The following is a 20,310-nucleotide window of genomic DNA, read 5'->3' on the forward strand; positions in this document are numbered from 1 at the left end:
TTTCGCTTTTGGAACCAACACATGTCTACGACACATCCACATCTACCAAATTATACCAAAGCCCGCCCGCCCCACCCCCCAGCAAAACACTTCCAAAAAAAAGCAAACAAAAAACACAACTCACACTGCCCTAACTTCATTCATCTCCCATATATGGTCACGTAGTACTATTGCCCACACACGCCAAACACCTTCGCTTCTCAAATACACCTCGCCTGTATTCAGCTCTCCGACCATCAATGGTGCATAAATTCACTTTACTTTCTCTACATACACCCCTATTTTACAATGTATCCTCTTTGTCATCACGGCTCCAATTCATTTCTGCGCATTTCCACTTTTCACATTAACACGCAGCTGGAGTAATCGCTCTCACTGTAACCTGCACTCACATGCACTACGTAACCCGGAAGCTGCAAGCACCAATCAGACCCCAGAGCCCATTGTTTACCTCCATCAGCTGATCATGGCGGCCGACACTGGGACCAAAGAATGGTCACTTTACTACCCCGTCGCTGGTCAGCCACGACTGTGACATGAATCTGGAGGTAAGTACATTGTTGTCTTTCGCTCCACATTTTATTTTTCATACCGCCCATCTGATTGACGTCTTTCGAACATTGCCATTTTTTGCAAAGCCAGTTGCTGCACCTCTTTCGTGGAAGACAGTGTCACCCGTTTTCGTGCCTCTATGCCAACTGGTTTTCGTGGAGAGGATGCAGACAGTAAACTTCTTATGCTCTGCTGTGTATAATACATGAGCGACCGTGCCTTTCAACGTATAACCCAGCAATTTAAACACAGACCACATATGATATATGTTCTCTCATTCCCAAAACGTTTTACTTAATTTTTGGGTCATTGCCCAAGTTATTTTACGAGCGCTTCGTATTTTACGAGCGCTTTATTTACTTCAGGAGTTTACGCATTGCGCCGGCTAATATCCCCGCGGTAGTTCGTGGCACAGACCATACAAGGTCCATTGTCCCTTATGAATATTACCCATTTATGTCCTGTTTAGGAAGGTGCATCTAACACAGTACACTCTGTTCAGCATTTCTCACGCCGTGCACATTAATGAGCAGGACTGTACAGAGCTGGGTTTCTTAACATCAGGAACGTTCAGTAATGGTAGGCCACACTCAGTTGAATTCCTTGCATTTCTTGTCGTATCTGACAAAGGTGCCTTAATGATGGTAAATGTTACGCCTCTCGTTGTAATTATTCTGCTTTAGTAAGTAGGTGACTTTGTACAGATACTTTATATATTATTGTAGTAAGTTCCTAAGCACTGTTCTCTCTTAATGTTCCCCAAGCAACTACCAGCATCTGTATCTCTCTAGGACAAGGAAAGGTGAACGTGAAGAAACGTTTATTCACCTGTTGGTTTCTCAATGTTTGTCATCTCTGGTCAGGGCTGATTTGGATGAAATTTCTTCTGTTACATTAAATTCTAACTCGTTCACTTTCTGCAAATCATTCAAAAAGATTGGTGAAAACAAACAGAATTTTGGTGTTAAATGTTTGACAAATCTTATGCTGAATTTAGGATTTATTTTTGAAAGGATACAAAACCGGTACTTTGCACGATCTTCCTGCTGTAGTAGTTTCCGTTTGTCTTTGACCATTTTGTTTAATGTGAGCTTGTAAGTTTCTCCCGGTGCCTCAATTGCAGGTTCGAGAAAATATGTGTGATGCCAAGTCTACTGCCCTTGAAGCCTGGAGGCGGTGAAGGAACAGAGGCATGGACGAGAAATGGACCTCCAGAGAAGACCGTACAACATACGGAGGCCCACGACCTAACCCCACTCCCAGATACAGAACAGCTTTAACCAGATTCAGATGTATAAATTATGATTCCGTGGTCAGAATTGCTAGAGAAGAGAGAAAGAGAGAGAGGATGTTCAAGTCCTGTTTGACTATGCCCAAAAGTACTTGAGGATGACATTTATTTTCTTATTAGTTGCCCTCAATGTGATGATCTTCGATCTCAACTGCTGAACATTCCCCATTATCTGTCCAATGAATGGAAATTTGTCCACATTATGACGTGCAAGAATCGGTCATCGATAGCTAAATACATATTCAAGGCCTCAGTTGTGAGACAGAAGTAGCCCAATACCTGATGCAAGGGATATAACTCCGTCATATTTCACAGAACATCTTGTCTTCCTACAGTTGTTATAGTTTAGTTGTCTGACTTGTAACAACTACATAATATTGTTCTCATTGATCACTGTATACAAATATAATTTGCCATCATTCGGTATGCTTTTCGTGCAGAATTTTGCTTCAAAATTGTTAGACATCAATCTCCTTTTCAAGCAATTTTGCATCAAATTGTTGCTACTTTTCCAATGCAAGAAAGTGAACTGTATCAACCTTTGCATCACCATTCTGTCAACTTATAATCACTATTATTCAGTTGTACAATGTTTCTGCTTGTATAATTATGCCATTCACGCTCTTGCCTAAAAGCACAAAAGCAAAATGTTATATATTGCTTGTACCCGGGGCCCAAGGCCACTACTACCGAAATAAATTGAACTTGAACTTGAACTTGTACAAGTAATTTATGTGATGTAGACAAATCTAAGAAAGTTATGGAGGATGCTACTTTGTCACAATCTTTAGCACAGTATATTCTTGAGTCCACACTCACGAGACCGCTAATGTTAACTGCCAAGGGAGACAACTCATCATTTTACCACCGCTTCATCTACTTTCGGTTCTGAATCATTTTCATTGTGCATGGTGGATATTGTGACTCGAAATTGAATGTGTCTGCGGTTGAAGACGAACTGCACGTTGTTACTTCATGTCACAGCTGCATGACAAGTTTACAAACAAGTTTTTAGCTCATGCTAAAGTTACAATTTTTAGGACTGCATTTTGTAAAATGCACACAAATCACACAGCTGTCTGTGCAGAGCTAGGGGATACAACTCACCATTGTACGAACGCTTCATTTACTTCTGGTTCTGAATCATTTTAATTGTTCAGGATTGGCATTGTGACTCGTATCTGCAGTTGAAGACGAACTGCACGTTGTTACTTCATGTCACAGCTGCATAACATGTTGAGAGACAGGTTTTCCCAACCAAGTGTTTTTGCAAGTTTCGCTCAAAATGTGAAGTTACAATTTTTAGGACTGCATTTTGTAAAATGCTCAAAAATCATACAGCTGTCGGTGTACAGTTAAGGGAGACAACTCCCCATTGTATGAGCGCTTCATTTACTTTTGGTGATGGAGAAACTTAACCATGATAAATGATGACGATATACTTTGTGACTTCCACATATGTATGTATGTATGTATGTATGTATGTATGTATGTATGTATGTATGTATGTATGTATGTATGTATGTATGTATGTATGTATGTATGTAATCGGGTGTATGCAGGCTTGCTGACTTGGTTGACACATGTCACCGGTTCCCATTTGCGCAGATCGATGCTCATGCTGTTGATCACTGGATTGTCTGGTCCAGACTCGATTATTTACAGACCACCTCCATATAGCTGGAATATTGCTGAGTGCGGCGTAAAACTAAACTCACTAACTCACCTCTCCCGAAATGCATCGAGTGATAGTTATGAATGGACTAAACTTTGTATACCTGTAGTAAATTACAGTCCGTTTGGCTCAAAATTGCAAAACTCGAAAACCTTTAAACATATGAGACTCATTGAAACGCTGATTCTGATCAAAACAGCAAAGTATTTTTTCAAAGACTTAATACTCTAAAATAAAAAAAACTTGTGTAACAATCTATCATTAAAACATTGACACACTTCACTCTTTCTCACGAGCTGGGAAATACAAAAGAGAGGAATAGGCAGGCGTCCGAGGAAGGATGGAAACGGCATAATATAGGTATAATAATAACAGGTATAATAAAATATAAATGAATCAATAACTTTGTTGGCTCTTGTGTACGTGCTTCTCGTGTACCTGCTGTTCCTGTCTTGTACTCCTCCCTCGTAAGAAATAGTGAACTGTCACAATATTTTAATGATAGTTTGTTTTAAAAACCTTGGGACATAAATACGGACAATAAAATTACAATAATTGCCCTTAAAACACAGGGGATATTTCAAATAAAACATGACTTCAGGTATACAAATATGGATCTCGTAGTGATATATTATGACAAAACACAAGGCCCCTTTTAGGCGTAGCAGAATCCAGTGGTCGTGGGTTCGGATCCTATTCACAGTAATAGTCAGCACCGCAGAATTAAGAACCACTGGACACTATGAATAATGGACTATTGCACTTGCACCAGACAATGATGAATCCTACTGCCAAACAAGGATAGGTTGGGCTGGCACTTTGAACGCATTTACGAGAAGTAGTCAGTGCATGACAAACTCCCATGCTTCACCCCAACGCTCGGTCACAGTGGCAAATGCCAGTAGGCACATGTTAATACAAGTGAATTGTCAGGTCGCTGTTCAACTTATTCTTGTCTGCCAGTAGTGCTTGTAAGCTGCATCTCTCACTGGTGCATCCAAATGCATTCATCTCCCACTGGTGCATCCTAATGCGTGCATCTCTCAGTGGTGCATCCTAATGCATGCATCTCCCACTGGTGCATCCTAATGCATGCATCTCCCACTGGTGCATCCTAATGCATGCATCTCCCACTGGTGCATCCTAATGCATGCATCTCCCACTGGTGCATCCTAATGCTCACATCAATACTTTACCTACAGTACATCCGTGGGGTATGCATATTAAATGGAACACTGAAAACAAGCAGGGTTTGTTTAGTCAACGCTCATTGTTTCACTGTTCCATTTACTGTGCTTACCCCCTTGTAATACAAACCAATATTATTTGATTTGAATCTGCGTTCGTTTCTTAAACAACTTTTATCCTAAGTTGAATAAAATTCTGAGGGTTAAATTTTAAACGTGCAGTACGAGGATTCATAATCTTAATTTCATTTTATGTGGTTTACATTTTTGTTTAAAGTGAAATTCATTGGTACGTTTTCACATCAGACTATAAGGAGCTGGAATATGCTGAGTTATGTCCCTTGGGTTTTCCAGGGATCTATGTTTATGGGTTCAAATTAATGAACGTATATTTTGAAATAGACACATCCATGTTGTTGACTACTTTATGTCGACCTTTTTGTCACGTCATAACCAAGGTATGTGTTATATGTCGTCAATTTGTGATTTAGGAGGATATGTTTGGCTGCTTGAGTCATTGCCATAGGGTAGCCTAGTGGTTAAGGCATTTGTTTGTGAGCTGAGACCCGGATTTCATTTCACTCATAGGTACAATATGTAAAGCCCGTTTCTAGTGTCCTGATATTGCTGGAATACTGCTAAAGGTGGTGTGAAACCATTCACTCATGTTTCATGTGTTATTAGTGTATACACATATATATAGTTTCATAGTCAGCAACGCTATCAGATACACGTTGTGTCTTCATTCACTATATACAGCTCCCCCTACTTCAACTCAATCCTTGATCCTCTTCCGGACCAGCAGTATCATCACATGACCTATAATTTATAATTTGAGGATTTTGAGTATAATTGTGTGTTATAGATTGTTTACAATAAAAAAAATAATAAGCTGTCAGTAAACATTATCAAATATGTTCCATAGAGCTCTGCACACATGTTTTCATCTGTTTCTTTTTCTTGATTTAATTTTTCAGCAAAAAGAAATATTCTTTTACTCCTCGGAGGTAATCAGTCTCAAGATTATGTTAATTTTTGTTTTATTTCCTTCTGCTACTATCAGGGGTAGAATAGGTCTTCAGCAACCCATGCTTGCCACAAAAGGTGATTATATTTGTCGTAAGAGGCGACTAATCGGTGACAGGAATCGAATCGACATATGTCATTGGTTCCCAGTTGTGCAGATCAATGCTCATGCTGTTGATCACTGGATTGTCTGGTCCAGACTTTATTATTATAGACTGCCACCACATAGCTGGAATATTATTGAGTGCATCATAAAAATAAACTTACTCACTCATTCTACCATTAGGAATGTGTAGCTGCTATCTTCCTGCCTCTGATGTAAGAAAGTTGGTTGGGTCACTTAATAACTGACATTGCGTTACTGCCAGTGGTTGTCCATCTGTATCACATTCCTTGTGACATCTCCAGATGTTCAGTGACCTCATGTGTCCAAATACGAGATATGCTTTCTTTAGGCAAGATGTTAACCGACTTGATGAGAACAGTTTCCACACTTGCAAACCTGGCTTGAAATTTAAGACTTGGCCGTAGTGGTTCTAGTGGGAGGACACACCGACTTCTTTGCTTGCATGTTATTGTACCTCATTTACATATTCTTGTGCTCATGATATCAGTCTCTGGTTTGTCCGGTCCAAACATAATCTGTTCCTGTCAGGTAGCTGAAATATGGCTGCATTTTCATAACAAACTTTCAAACAAACGTTTGTGGCACCAGTGAAGATCCCGTTTGGAATTTGTCTTCAGTGACCCATGCTTGTAGTAAGAGGAGACTTACAGGATCGGATGGTCAGACTAGCTGACTTGGTTCACACATGTCATCCTATCTCAATTTGTGTAGATCGAGGCTCATGATGTTGATCACTGGAAGTTTTGGTTCAGGCTTGATTACTTACAGACCACCATTATATGGCTGAAATATTCCTGAGTGCACTGCTAAACAACCAACCAACCACAGATTGCAGCTTTGCATTATTCTACACGTAACTGCATCAGAATATAGTGCTAAATTAGCTAGATAGTAAATATTTTATGATAGCATTGTACATTCTTCTATAAATATATCCTTTTTTATCAACATGAATATAAAATACATTGATGCTTACCAGGCTTTATTTTGCTTTTATTAATTCGTCTTGAATGAAATATGAAATACAGAACTGAATGCCACCAGTTATATGAAATATATGTTGGTGTGAATGATTACGTTCCAGTAAGCGCCACTGGGGTGCCTAGTGTTGAAGTGTTTGCTCTTCATGTCAGAGGCCCAGGTTCCACGTCCCACATGGGTGCAGTGTGTTAAGTCCTTTTTTGATGTCACCTGTGATATTGGTGGAATATCGCTAAAAGCAACATAAACCCATTCTCACTCACTCACTCACTCCATTCCTTAATGGACACATTGTGTGAATCCCATTTCTCATGCCCCTTACAGTGATGTTGCTGGAATATTTCTAAAAGCGGTGTAAAACTCACACTTTCTTTTAATGTTTTTCATATTTAAATTTTATGACTGCACAATAAATATCAAACTTAAACTCAGAATGTTAAAAAAGAATGTGCAAAGATGAGCTCTTTATGTAAATGAGTTAAAAGGCTGTTTTTGATTTAATATGGAAGCAAATATTTCTTTCCAAGAGTTTTTCTCCCACATGAATGAACCAAATTTCAGGTCATATGCACTACATGTTTGTATCAAAATGTCATGACATTTTTAATTAATGACACATGAAGAATTAACCTTGATAACTTATTCACCGCAATTTATATAGCGCTCTGCAATTGTTATTAAAGATTAAAGCTCTGTCACTTATTTTTCCAGCAAAAAGAAATATACTGTAGCTCACGGGAGGTAATCTATGGTTATAGGACATATTTTTTATTATTCTTATTTTGTTTTATCACTGCATAGATGATCTAGTCCAGTGTTACTTTCTTACTGTCTGTTCGTGGTTTTCTATGGCATAAAACATCATGCACTCATGGTATTCTAGATTAGTATTATTACTGGAAAATGTATGCTTGTAGTGATGGCTGACAATGGCTGTCAGAGGGTTAGGTTCAGCCGATTGTGTCATCGTACAACTGTAGTGTGGAATATTCATGATATCGATGACTGGATTACCTAATACAGATTTCAACACACACATGCAGCCCTTATAGCATCAATATGAAGACAGTCGCATCATTTTATTTGGTCATAGAGATGATTTCAAATGTCATGTAATGTAGATTTGACCTCTGGGCCAAGGGTTCACATATATTTGTCAAGATGCAGGACTGCTTTGTTTCACACTCAGCAAAATCTCTGACATCTGTAGCATTTTTTTTCAGCAAAAGTGTATGTAGTCTTTGAAATTTGTAGATGTTATAAGTTGTTCGCTGGTCATGAGTGGGGCATTGGTTGATGTACCCTCAATGTTTGTTTATGTTCCCTGACCCTGAAGGGCGAGGGGAACATGAACAGACATCAAGGGTACATCAACCCATCGGCTCCAAAGGACCATTGAACAACATATTTATCTTACCGAACACTTCAATGTTAATTTTGAACTGTTTTAAACTTGAGTATCGGATTGTATACTTCAGCTAAGCTGTGTGATTCAAATGATTCAAATCTTGCTTCTTGCATTCCCCTTCTTAATATTCACAGAGACTACTTTGGAATTTTTTGTCGAAATTTTTTAATGGAATGTGCAGCAAACTTTTTCATAGTCATCGCTAGATTTTGCAGATGATACAAGAAAAACAGATTTTGAGTTACCTCCCTTTCATCAATTTTCATTCAAAATACATCGGTACTTTTTGTGCATCATGTGATTCAATGTTATTTGAGATAAAGAGGTACTACCACAAAGTAGAGAAGTAGTTGCCATTGGCAGCGGGGTGTATTGCAGTGCACCCTGCTTGTAAGTAGGGTACACTGAAAATAGTAGAGGAGCACTTAGCCAAACAGAAAATGTGAGGTAAGATAATTATGTATGATACATTTTTCAGTGATCATTAACTCACAATAAGACATAGGCTATTTTTAAACTTGAAAGTTTTGAAAAAACTCCCTCTTAACATTTGGAAAAGTAATTTGTGAGTTACTGAGTAACATCCAGTGTTTGCTCGTGGACATTTTGAGGTGAAGATATATTGTAAATACTAAGGTTTTATGTTGATCTTATGTAGTCACCAGTTCTAAATCACATTCGTTAAATTTATATTATTTTTATCCATGGTTACCATGGTTACAGTTGAGGCACCTTAGTATAGTTAGGCCAGACTTCTTTTTTTTCCTCTGATCAATATGTTATATTATTAAAAGACAGCTCTGTGTGTGAACATTTATTTTTGTATATTATGAAATGTCTCCTGAAAAGACAAGCTTATTGCAGTGTGTAAAGACAAAATTATTTAAAGGGAGTTTATGGGCGCTTCATTCACTACCATCAGATCTCAATGATCACTGTAAACTGTACTGCCAATATGGTTTGATCTGTATTACTTGATGGCGTAACCATATACTATGAGCACTTCACTCGCTATCATTGTATATATTATTGATAATGTTCGACTTGACTATTTATTGATGGATATGTATTTTTGAAAAAATGCTTACATGTGAATCACATGTACTCTGGGCTGGAGGCCTATAATACTGTAATAAAAAATCTTGAATCTTGAATCTTGAATTATTAAAAGACAAATTATTTTGTATTACCTTATTATGTTGAGTAAGAAGTGAAAAAGTTACCTCCCTTATGTTAAACTGAAGAAGTACTAGTATGTCTGTTGCATATTGTCTTTTGTAAATTTTCAAATAATGTTCCAGCAAGTTTTAAGTTACAGTATTTGGAATGATATATTTAATGCAATGTGATTATTATTATTGTCATGTTATGTTTTTCAGGTTGAATGAAAACCCCATGACTTTTCTTTGGTTTTTTTCTCATATTTCAAAGTTTTGTTTAATCATGTGATTTGTTGGATTTTTAAAAGAAGTCTGGCCTTCATTATCTCAGTATTTTTCTCAACAGCACTTTAGCCAAATAAGCGGAGATACATGGCGGTTGCGCTAAAGCCTCAGTAGCTATTGCCTGCACAGTTTGCTTCATTTTATATTTTAGCTGACAGTTGTTTTGGAAGATCATACAAGATTTGACATATTGCCAGAGTTTGAGGATGAAACTATTTGTGATATATTTCAGAATGCGTGAGAGAGAACTGCAGCGAAGACAGCAGGAGGCTAGTGGCTTGCAACAGAACTTCTACAGCTGTAAGTGTCTATAAATGTACAGTGTTGTACAGCTCTTACCTCACCTGTTGTACTGTACTGCTAGGTAGATACAATCTTGTTCGTCTTCAGAGGAACCAAGTTCTGATACACCTGTAAGTGTCTATAGAGTGTAATGTACAGTGTTGTACAACTCTAGTCCTCCCTGTTGTACTGTACTGCTAGATAGATACAATCTTGATCGTCTTCAAAGGAACCAAGCTCTGATACACCTGTAAGTGTCTATTGAGTGTAATGTACAGTGTTGTCCTCCCTGTTATACTGTACTGCTAGGTTAAGATACAGTCTAGTTCTTCTTCAGAGGAATCAAGCTCTGACATAGCTGTAAGTGGCTATTGAGTGTAATGTACAGCATTCTACAGCTGTAATACCTCCCTTTAGTATAGTGCTGGTAGATAGACAGACCAGTTCCTCTTCAGGGGCATCAAGCACTGACCTAGCTGTGAGTGACTATTGAATTTTTCATCTCTAGAGTAAAACGTTTTAGAACTCTTACTTTTGCCCATGTACTGTAGGTCATGTTCCATGCTGCCTCAAGCTCAACATGGACTTTCTATGCTCGAGGTACTAATAGAGAATTACGCGTATACGCGTATAATCGAGAATTACGTACTAGTCCATATTGCCGTAAAGGTGGAGTCTGTCTAACTTTTGGCATGTGAACGAGCCAGCACTTTCTGTGAAATTGAAAAATCGTGAAGTGAGACTCAGACAGACTCATTCAAATAGACCAATTTCGGTGGGTTACTTTGTAGTGGTCAATAAACAGACTAACAACCCACCCAAACAATGGCCCTGATGCATAAGTAGATTGAATCGCCACAAGTGATCAAATCAATATCCATAACCGCCAGAGGCAGTTAACTTGCATGCAGTCATCCATCACAATAACACGAGTCTTTGGCCCACAGAAGACACCAGGTGTTATGAGACACCAGTGGCAATACACGAAATAGAATAAAAGCCAAGTGATACTGTATTTTTAATGTGCATTGTTGGCATAACTGCATTGTGCCCAGTGATAACAATGCTATGTCATCAGAGCTAGTGAGGTGAACAAAGAAACTTTGTAAATGTTTTGTCTTTCTTTGAAGTCCTGGGCCTAGATTTACAAAACTCTGTTAGTGCTAAGACAGCTGTAAGTCAATGTTAATGTAAGGTACTTACTATCTTAGTGCTAAGACAGCTTCGGAAATTTAGGCCCTGAGAAGCAACAGTATTTTAAGCAATTCATTGATTCTCTGTCTAATACTTTCATGGATGAAATTATTCTTTCTTCTTTGTTTCCTTTCCTTTCTCTCTATCCCTGTTTCCTTCACTCCAGCATCAGGGGGCGCTGGGGGGCAGGTTGGGGGCGTCATGCCCTCTGCGCGGGCCACACAGGTCGCGGCTATCAAAGCCAACATTATACCTGCCCAAGGAATCTCCTATAAGGACGGTGGTAGGTCAGAGTGTGGTTGTCTGCATGCATTCGTTCACTTGACCATTGCTGGGGACATTTTGGTCATTTGACCAGTGTTGGGGTTAGTTTGTTTATTTGATGACATTAGGGGTTCTTTTGTTTATTCGGAGATGTTTGGTTGCTTTTCTTCAGTTGAAGATGTAAGGGGTGTTTGTTTTGTTTTTTTTATTTAAAGACATTTTGGATTGTTTTGTTTATTTGAAGACTTTGTTTATTTTGTTTATTTGAAGACTTTTGGGGTTGTTTCCTTCATTTGAAGACATTAGGGGTTTTCTTGTTTGAAGAAGAGAGTTTGGGGGTTTTCAGTTGATGATGTTAAGAGTTATTTAGTTTATTTGAAGATGTTTGAGGATGTTTTTCATTGTTTTTTTATTTATTTGTTTTATGCTACACTCGAGGTGTTTTGCTTATTTGAAGACATTTCTGGGGTGTTTTAATTATTTAAAGATTTTGTTTTTGTATTTTTGTTCAGTTTTGTATTACTTGAAGACATTGGGGAATGTTTTTAACTGTTTTGTTGTTGTTTGTTTGTTGTGCCTGCAGCAATACTCCAGCTTGCTGGTGGCTGTCAGTAAACAATCAAATCTCAACCATCCAATGTTCCACAGAATGGACATTGATATATGAAATTGGGAAATGACGACATGAGTTGCTGACAACCCAGATCTTCGTCGTTTTTTTTATTATTTGAAAACATAGTGGGTTAATTCATTCTTGTGAAAAGTGTCGTTTTGTTTTTAGGTTGTGTGGGGTTAGATGTTTTTGGAAAATCAGATAAGCCTTTTGAAATTTGAAGAAATTTAGCAATGGGCCAGCATTATAATCACACAGTATCTAAGAATAAGATTTTCAGACTAACAGTGTTTCTTCTCACATTGTGCAGTTGTGTGGATTAATAAGTAACAGTCACTCTGAGAGTGGAGACTTTCAAACATCAACACTGCCAAAATTACAGCAGATTTGATTCATTCCACAAGCAAAGTGAATCAGATAGACATGAGTTATCTCCCCTACATAGGGGATGCTGCAACACAAACAGGGCAGTCTGCAGCATCTTGGATACTCATCTGTCATTATTTCATATTCCATCAATTTGTTTGTTTTGTTGAGATGTTTGTGTTTTGGATGTTGATTTTAGAATATTTCTGTTGAACCATATTTCATGTTGATGTTTGATTTGTTTTATGCAAGCCTTCACTGTGCAAGCAAATTGTGTTAACCTGTTCCATTTTTTTGTGGACATTGAGATGTAAATGTCTTCCTAATAGATGGTTGACAGAATTTGAATATTTCTCAGATAACAATCCTTTAAACTGCTAGTATAATCTTCATACACCAAATTGCATATCACTTTCCCAATAATATGATAAGTTGTGCAAGTTAATACATTAAATACGACTGGATGAAATTTTTATAGCTAGCTATTTATTGTGTTTTTGACAGCGACCTCGAACAGATCGACTGGGGTTCTCCCCAATGAAGGTTGGCAGGTGTCCGGGACATATATATCAACCCTTTCATATACAGTGTACCCGTGTTGCTTGTATATCATTAAACCCAGCAGATTGTATTAACAAGAGGGAATCTTCCTCAAGGGGATGTAGTCATTAGTTTTGCCATGTCACAGTGAAAATAATCGTATATTTATAATGTATTTTAAAAAGTAAGTTTTTGTGTAAGTTCACTATTATTGATGTTAATGTTGATAATTTGGAATTTGTTTTTTCATCCATCCATCCATGATTTATTTATTTATTTATTTATTTATTTATTTATTTATTTATTTATTTATTTATTTATTTATTTATTTATTTATTTATTACTGAGTGTTTTGCTATGCGATTTACTGTACATGAACGTAAGTCTGCCATGTGACGTGCATCATATCATTGGTTTTACTAATAAATATATATTGCATCTCTGTGACTGAAACCCAGATCTGGGTTATGTACCCATGTGCATCAGCTCTTACCAGGAAACCAGGATTCTGACGAGATCTCACTGGATCCATGCTTCTCGAGATATTCCCATCCTCATCAGTCCAGGGTGTTTTGTCTCTACTCAATAAACTGAACCCATTCTCTACCACAGCCTCTTACAGGAAGTGACATCACCTCCTCCAGCTCTTCTGTCTTTAAAAATAGTTCAGAATTTCTTTCATTGTACTCTTGTTAATGTCAGTGTGCAAATTGCAAAATAGATACAGGCCCGCTTGCCCGTGCCAAGTGAAAATCCAGTCATGTCGGTAAATCTGTACAGTCACAGACCCAGCTTGTGAAACACGACTTTTTAAAGTTACCATACACTTTTAAATCATGCATGATCATGGCCTGATAAAAATGTTCATCACGTTAGCAGCCTGATCATGAATGAAATCCAAGTCATGCTGACAGTATCCTGTGATGATGTCACTTCCTGTCCCATTGTGCCAAATCCTTGCCATGTCCTGCCCCAGGTTACTACCAGACATCATGTAGTCAGAAGAACATACCTGTGAATGTCTTCTACACTAACGCTTTTTTTAGTTCCATGCTGAATTTTCACCCACATTTACAAGTCCAGTCAAAGTGCATGTGTCGTGGTCACACGACATGTCACATGATCCTCTGTATCCTCAAAGCCACCCATCCCTGCATAGATTCCCACTATATTCTCAATTTTTGGGAACATAAAGTCTCTCATGAAGAAATCTGTGAATGTCCTGGGGTAGAATAGGCCTTCAGGAACCCATGCTTGCCATAAAAGGCGACTATGCTAGTCGTAAGAGGCGACTAACGGGATCAGGTGATCAGACTCGCTGATTTGGTTGACACATGTCATCGGTTCCCAGTTGTGCAGGTGGATGCTCATGTTGTTGTCACTGGATTGTATGGTCTACACTTGATTATTTAGAAACAGCCGCCATATGACTGGAATATTGCTGAGTGCGGCATGAGACTGAAAGCACGCATTCACTCACTCTCTCATGGAGAACCTGCAACCAAAATATTTAAATGAGTCCACATTAATACTTTCAGCCATGATCTCGTATTGAGAGATAGTTGTACGGACAAAAATCAGGAAAAATATTTGTAATGTTTGTGTAGTTGGATAGTGTAAAGCTTGGATGAGTGTTGGAAGACTAGCCATCACTAACATGTTTGTTGTGTGTCATTGAAAGTTGTCTCACTAATAGTATGTTGGTTTTTAGGGGGTAAAAAATGCATGCTTGACCATACTCGTGCCATATTGCTTAGGCCTAAGGACAAAGATTGCTGAGGTTAGAAAAATATTATGAGCTCCTCATGTCCACATGTTCAGGAACATTAAACAGTCGTAACATATTTCTTTCTAGTATATTCATGCAGCTAATTATTGCATACATATAATGAACAGCAAAAGAAACACAACACTGTCTTTTTGTCGAGTTTTTAATTTAAAGACATAAACATGAACGCTTACTTTTATTTATTTTTTGTTTAATGTTTCTTAACTTGTGTTGCTTTTGCTTTTCAGTATATTTATGTTTAAAAAAAGAAAAAAATTAGAAGGATGCTTTCTTGTTTATATGACATATTCTTTAGTCTAAGATTAGTCACAATGTTTGTAAATATTTTTCTTTGATACCTTTCCAGAAAGTTTTAAGATGTTTTGGTTTGGGGATTAGTTTTGTTTAAGATGATTGCTTGATTGTTTATTTCATGTTTGATGCAGTTGCTCGCCAAATGAAGACGATCAACTACCAGTTGTCGTCGCAGCGATGTCTAGAGGAAGGTTGGACGTTGCGGCCGCCAAGCCCTCTTAACAATGAGGAGGAAGATATTGATATCTTCATACCTGAACCTTTAAACCCAGCTATGATGGGAACAGGGAGGGTAGGTGGTGTACTGACCTAGTTAAACCCGGCCTTGATAAGTACGGAGAGGATCACGGGGAAATTTCAATCATAAATATCAGATTGAAACATGTTGGAGAAAACGGCATTCTGTTGGAGAAAACGACATTCTGTTTTTATTTAACTAAAAAATGTAATTAATTCAAAATTTGACTCTGTTAGATAATTCAATTGATTTAAAATTTAATTTATTTAGTTATAAAATTGAAACGTTGTAGAAAACGGCATTCTGTTTTTATTGAACTATGAGACACACACAAGACAATAGTAGATATCTCTATAATAATTACATTTAAAATTTAAATGTGTTTCAGTTCCATGAGCGACCATTGATACAGAAGTTTTATGAGGATGGGAAGAAATTCCTGACCGTATTCCCAGATGGATCAGGCAACATATTGTATCCTTCTGTAGTACTACAGTGTAACTACATCACATAACACATCAGACCTGTTAGGTATTGTTTGTTGTAGGTATATATTGCTACGGTGAATAATTTGCTGTGACAAAAGGTGTAAGAAATCCCCTTAGAACCAGCAAAATATGACATTGACAAGTCTAAAATATTCAATATTATGTATTGAGCAGTCAAATAGCAAGATACAAAGATTCAATATAGAGGTTTCCAATACAATGCAGCTGAGTCAAATCTGATGTAATGGGTCACAAATATAATATCAACTCACCAACATCTTTTTTTGAGAGAGAGAAACAGTTGTACCTAATGTTACATGGCGAGAGGTCAGTGTTGAATGTAGGTTGATGTTGGCAATCAGACGAAGAGGCAGTCATACGTAGATAAGCCGAATGATGACAACTACAGTAAATCCATGTGTGTAAGTCTGTGTGTGTCGTTAACACAGTAGCCAGCCTTATATATAAGCAGTCACTGATTCTTGAATATTCGAGCACTTTGTGACCACATCGCCACCAACTTTCTCACAGACCCCCATGAGTAAACACAATTAATCAAGGGAGGCAACTGTAGAGGCCTGCTGCTAAAATTCTAATAGCACTGAACATTTATTATACGAAATGTGACCCATAAGAGCTATCACTCAAATCTCTAAACATTGTGACCCAATAATAATAATCACTTAATCACTATTACAATTTACAGAAAATACACTCTCATAACAATTGTACCAGGATAATCATTTGCTATCAACGCATGAAGGTCTGGGTAAATATTGGTCTTCATTAACTCATTTTTGTCCCCCTTGAAGACTTAGGTTAGCGTTTGTCTTGAGCAATCTATGCTTGTCTCCTGTGTAGAAGAGGGTTAGAATTGGTCTTCATTAACCAATTTTTGTCAACTGTGAAGATCTGAATTAAAATTGGTCTTCAGCAGCTTAGTTTTGTCCTAAGGCCAAAGATGAAAACTATGATCAAGGTCAAGCTCGATGACATCTTGAAGCATGTCATCATATCCCAATTACATATATATATATATATGCTCATGATTTCAATTATGGAATTTAACAGTCCTCAGTACTTGAGTATGGTCGTAAACAAACAGCAAACAAACCAATGCATCATTAGAGACATGACTCTGATTCCAAGATACACCATGTCTGTTTTCTGGTTGGCAACACCACATCAGGACGTGTTGGGTTCATCAATGTGATAGACATACGAGGGACCTAACTTTAAATATGCCTATGTCGATATGGGTCATGATTTATTATCATGCATATATTACTCTGAATTATTCTATATTATGTATTCACAGCATTGAGGGTGGGGTGGGGTGGGGTAGGGTGAGGTGGGGTTTAACTTTTAGGGATGTATTTATATTTTTGTGGCCTCATGGTCTTTCATTACATCAAACTCATCAAACCAAAGACCCAGGTTTGATTCCCCACATGGGTAAAATGTGTGTCGCCCATTCCTGCTGTCCCCCAGAATATTGTTAATAACTCATTCACTCTCTCACTCACTTTCCAGTTATGTTCTTCATATTTGAATTTCAAGATTGTACAATACTTAAAATCAAACTAAACACAGATTGTATGAAGAAGAGACATATGTTTTGAGAATCATTTACAAGAATGTTTCTGTTTTAAATATGGAACTCATCGCTGCAAAGTTCCAAAGTGTCTGAAATACTGTTTAAATTCTCAACCTTTTATCCCTGTATGGAGTCTTTGTGACTTGATTATCTCCTTGACCAATGGTCAGCTACCCTAATGGTCAGATCGCCATCCTCATCAGCTATGTTAGCCTTGGTCAGTACATCTACGTAGTGCATGACGAAAATCCCAGCCGCACAGTCAAAGCTGTGTTTGAACCCAGTGGATATGGGTCATGTTACCATAACAACGGAATAGTGAGGTAAGTGAAAGAAGGGTCAAAGTTTTGATATTAGGACTGTTTAGGCTATATCATAGGGATTTGTACAGTGTTAAGTCTCCAATGACAAATCCTTTCTTGAGTTAAGTGTTCCATGCCACAATGTCTTGGCACAACATGCCTGTGAAGATCCAGGGTGGAATTGGCCTTCAGGAATCCATGCTTCTCGTAAGAGGTCACTAAATGGATTGGGTGGTCAGGATTGGCAGGTTAACATGAGTCATCATGTCCGAAATTTTTTCATCAGTGCTCATGATGTTGATCATTGGATTGTCAGGTTCTGACTTGATTATTTTCTGACCATGTAGCTGGAATATTGCTGAGTGCACATCAAACAACAAACATGCAACCATACAAGTCACCAGGCCTGATGACATGATCCAGTGGGTGGTAGGTAAAATGGATCTAATCATTTTATTCTCCATCAAATATCAATATACCTAATCACCAAACTAAACTGTTCGAAGGTTGTACTTTGACCAGCTGGGTGGCATCGAGCTGGACGTTCATGGGGGCCGGAGAAGGAAGTGGACGTGGAAGGATCAAGAGACTCACGTACATGCTCCACCCTTCCAGCCAATCTGCTTCGGCCTGAACCGCTACATTGGTGTGCGTGTGATGAACCAGGACAGCATCGCACTCACCCTAACAGCCAAGAAGAGGAGTTGCCGATTCAATGTGGGCTCACGTCTCAAGGTAGGAGTGATGGAAAGTCCTCCACAGCAATGCATAGTTATTGGTTGTGGTGTGAGGATTCATCGATACGCATCAATGCATTGGTTGTTGATGCAGTGAATTGATGCAAAGTTTAACATTGTTGTATATCTCCATACGAATGGGCCACAATGCATTTATGTCTAACTTAGCATATTGCCAGATCACAATATCAGTCAAAAAAAGAGAGACTACTTCAGTTAGATGATTAAAGTGTATGCTTACTTATTTCCGTTCATAAGTAAACGTTTCCTCAGAAATTCTTGCCTCAAGACCTGTATCAGACATAGTGTTCGCATCTTATCAGCATTTACAAAATCAGTGTATAAACGTAATTATCTCATTTTCGAATGAACATTTAACATCACTGGCGGAATTTGACAAAATACTTTAAAACTGGTTTGGTTTTTGACCTTAATGCGTTTTGTAGTTGGTGTTAGAATTGAAGATTCTCATATTGTGATACATATCGTAGTGATATCCTTGTATCAGGATTCGTATCCTAACACAGAAAAAGTGGACAATACTTTGTTAAAGTATTGTGAATAAAATGTTAGCATTGTGATGTATTGTATTACAGGTTATATGCCAATACCAGCACTATTTAGAGTATGATCTGCAGTAGCCTGTAGTAATAATAACACCTTGCCTCAATAGCAAGGGAATAACTTAGAGCCTGTGTTAGCTGAGCTCCATCAAAATAGACTTTAATGACGATGTGTAAGGCAGTTGTTGAGTGGGTGTGTATGATTGTTATACTATTAAAAAAAATAGGAGGTATTCCAATTTTGGAAGCATACCACTAGCCAATGCCAATGCATTGAGAAAAAGTATTGTGTATTCATACAGATGAAACATTTCCAAAGGAATGGAATAAATTGTCCATTTTTCCCTTAATTTCTTTTCATTACCTGTTTCTTCCTTGGCTTCATCCTTCGTATTTTATCATTCTGGTAAATCCAATATCCCCTACCTTTTGTGAATGGTATATTATGGACGTTTCGTTTTTGTACCCTCTGGAGTTTCTGTCATCATGTTTTATTGTTGTAGCTGGTAGCTCCAGAAAACATCCCACCCAAGGAGATTGATGAGGCAGCACTGTTCTTGGATGAGCGAAAGGCTTATGTTGAGTACGTTGCAAACCCATACCATTTAAGCATTCACATTAAAAATGGTCTTTCATCTTTCCTGTCACACTTCACTCTCTTTGACTCAGGACTCAATGCTCACTTAGTACTTTTAGTAAACTTTTTGACCTCACTCATGGCCTTTGACTGCCTCAGATCTGACTTTGACCTCTTTTGTGATTACCTCATGACCTTGATGACCTTTTGACCCCACTCATGATGACCTTGGGACTTTTCATTGTAGATCAATTCTTGACAAAGTCTCAAACTTGCTGAAGTTCCCCAAGTCACCCAAACTTGACAAGATCCTTCCACCAATCCACCTCACATCCAAACTACAACGCACTGAGAAACTACGGCAGGAAAAGTCTGCAACCAGGTTGTCCAGGAGCAAGTCTGCACAAGGGAAGGGGTCACTGCCAGTTGTTACTGTCAACTGACTCCCCTTTTCTCTTTGCCATGTGCTTCAGGGACCTTGTTTGTTAAGTACATGCAACTCCAAAGTCACTGTGATATGCCTCGAACTGTTTTTAGGAGACATTTCTTTAAATTTTCAATATTGTTAAGATAGGTTTTCCTATTAAAAGAAATATTCATGTGTATGCAAAAATACACTTATTTCTAGTATTATCTCATATTGTGTTGGGGAACATGACTTTTTGAAAAATTACTTGTATTTAAACAGAAGGTTTTTCCAATATCCCTAAGTCTGTCTCATATTTTATGTTTATTCTCTTTTATACAAAAAGAATGCTTGATAATCTTGTTGGT

General features: G+C 37.9%; 1 protein-coding gene across 1 annotated transcript; it reads left to right on the top strand.

Annotated features, from left to right (window-relative positions):
- The first annotated feature begins 9,925 nt into the window (after positions 1-9,925).
- LOC137269939 (glutamate-rich protein 6-like) lies at positions 9,926-19,979 on the top strand. The gene is made up of 7 exons (XM_067803777.1): positions 9,926-9,992; positions 15,166-15,326; positions 15,661-15,746; positions 17,528-17,680; positions 18,166-18,394; positions 19,463-19,542; positions 19,784-19,979. Exons 1-7 carry the CDS (start codon positions 9,926-9,928, stop codon positions 19,977-19,979), a joined length of 972 nt encoding a protein of 323 aa, XP_067659878.1.
- The last annotated feature ends 331 nt before the right edge of the window (positions 19,980-20,310 follow it).

This window comes from Haliotis asinina, unplaced genomic scaffold (genome assembly GCF_037392515.1).
Source record: "Haliotis asinina isolate JCU_RB_2024 unplaced genomic scaffold, JCU_Hal_asi_v2 scaffold_19, whole genome shotgun sequence".
Lineage (NCBI taxonomy): Eukaryota > Metazoa > Mollusca > Gastropoda > Lepetellida > Haliotidae > Haliotis > Haliotis asinina.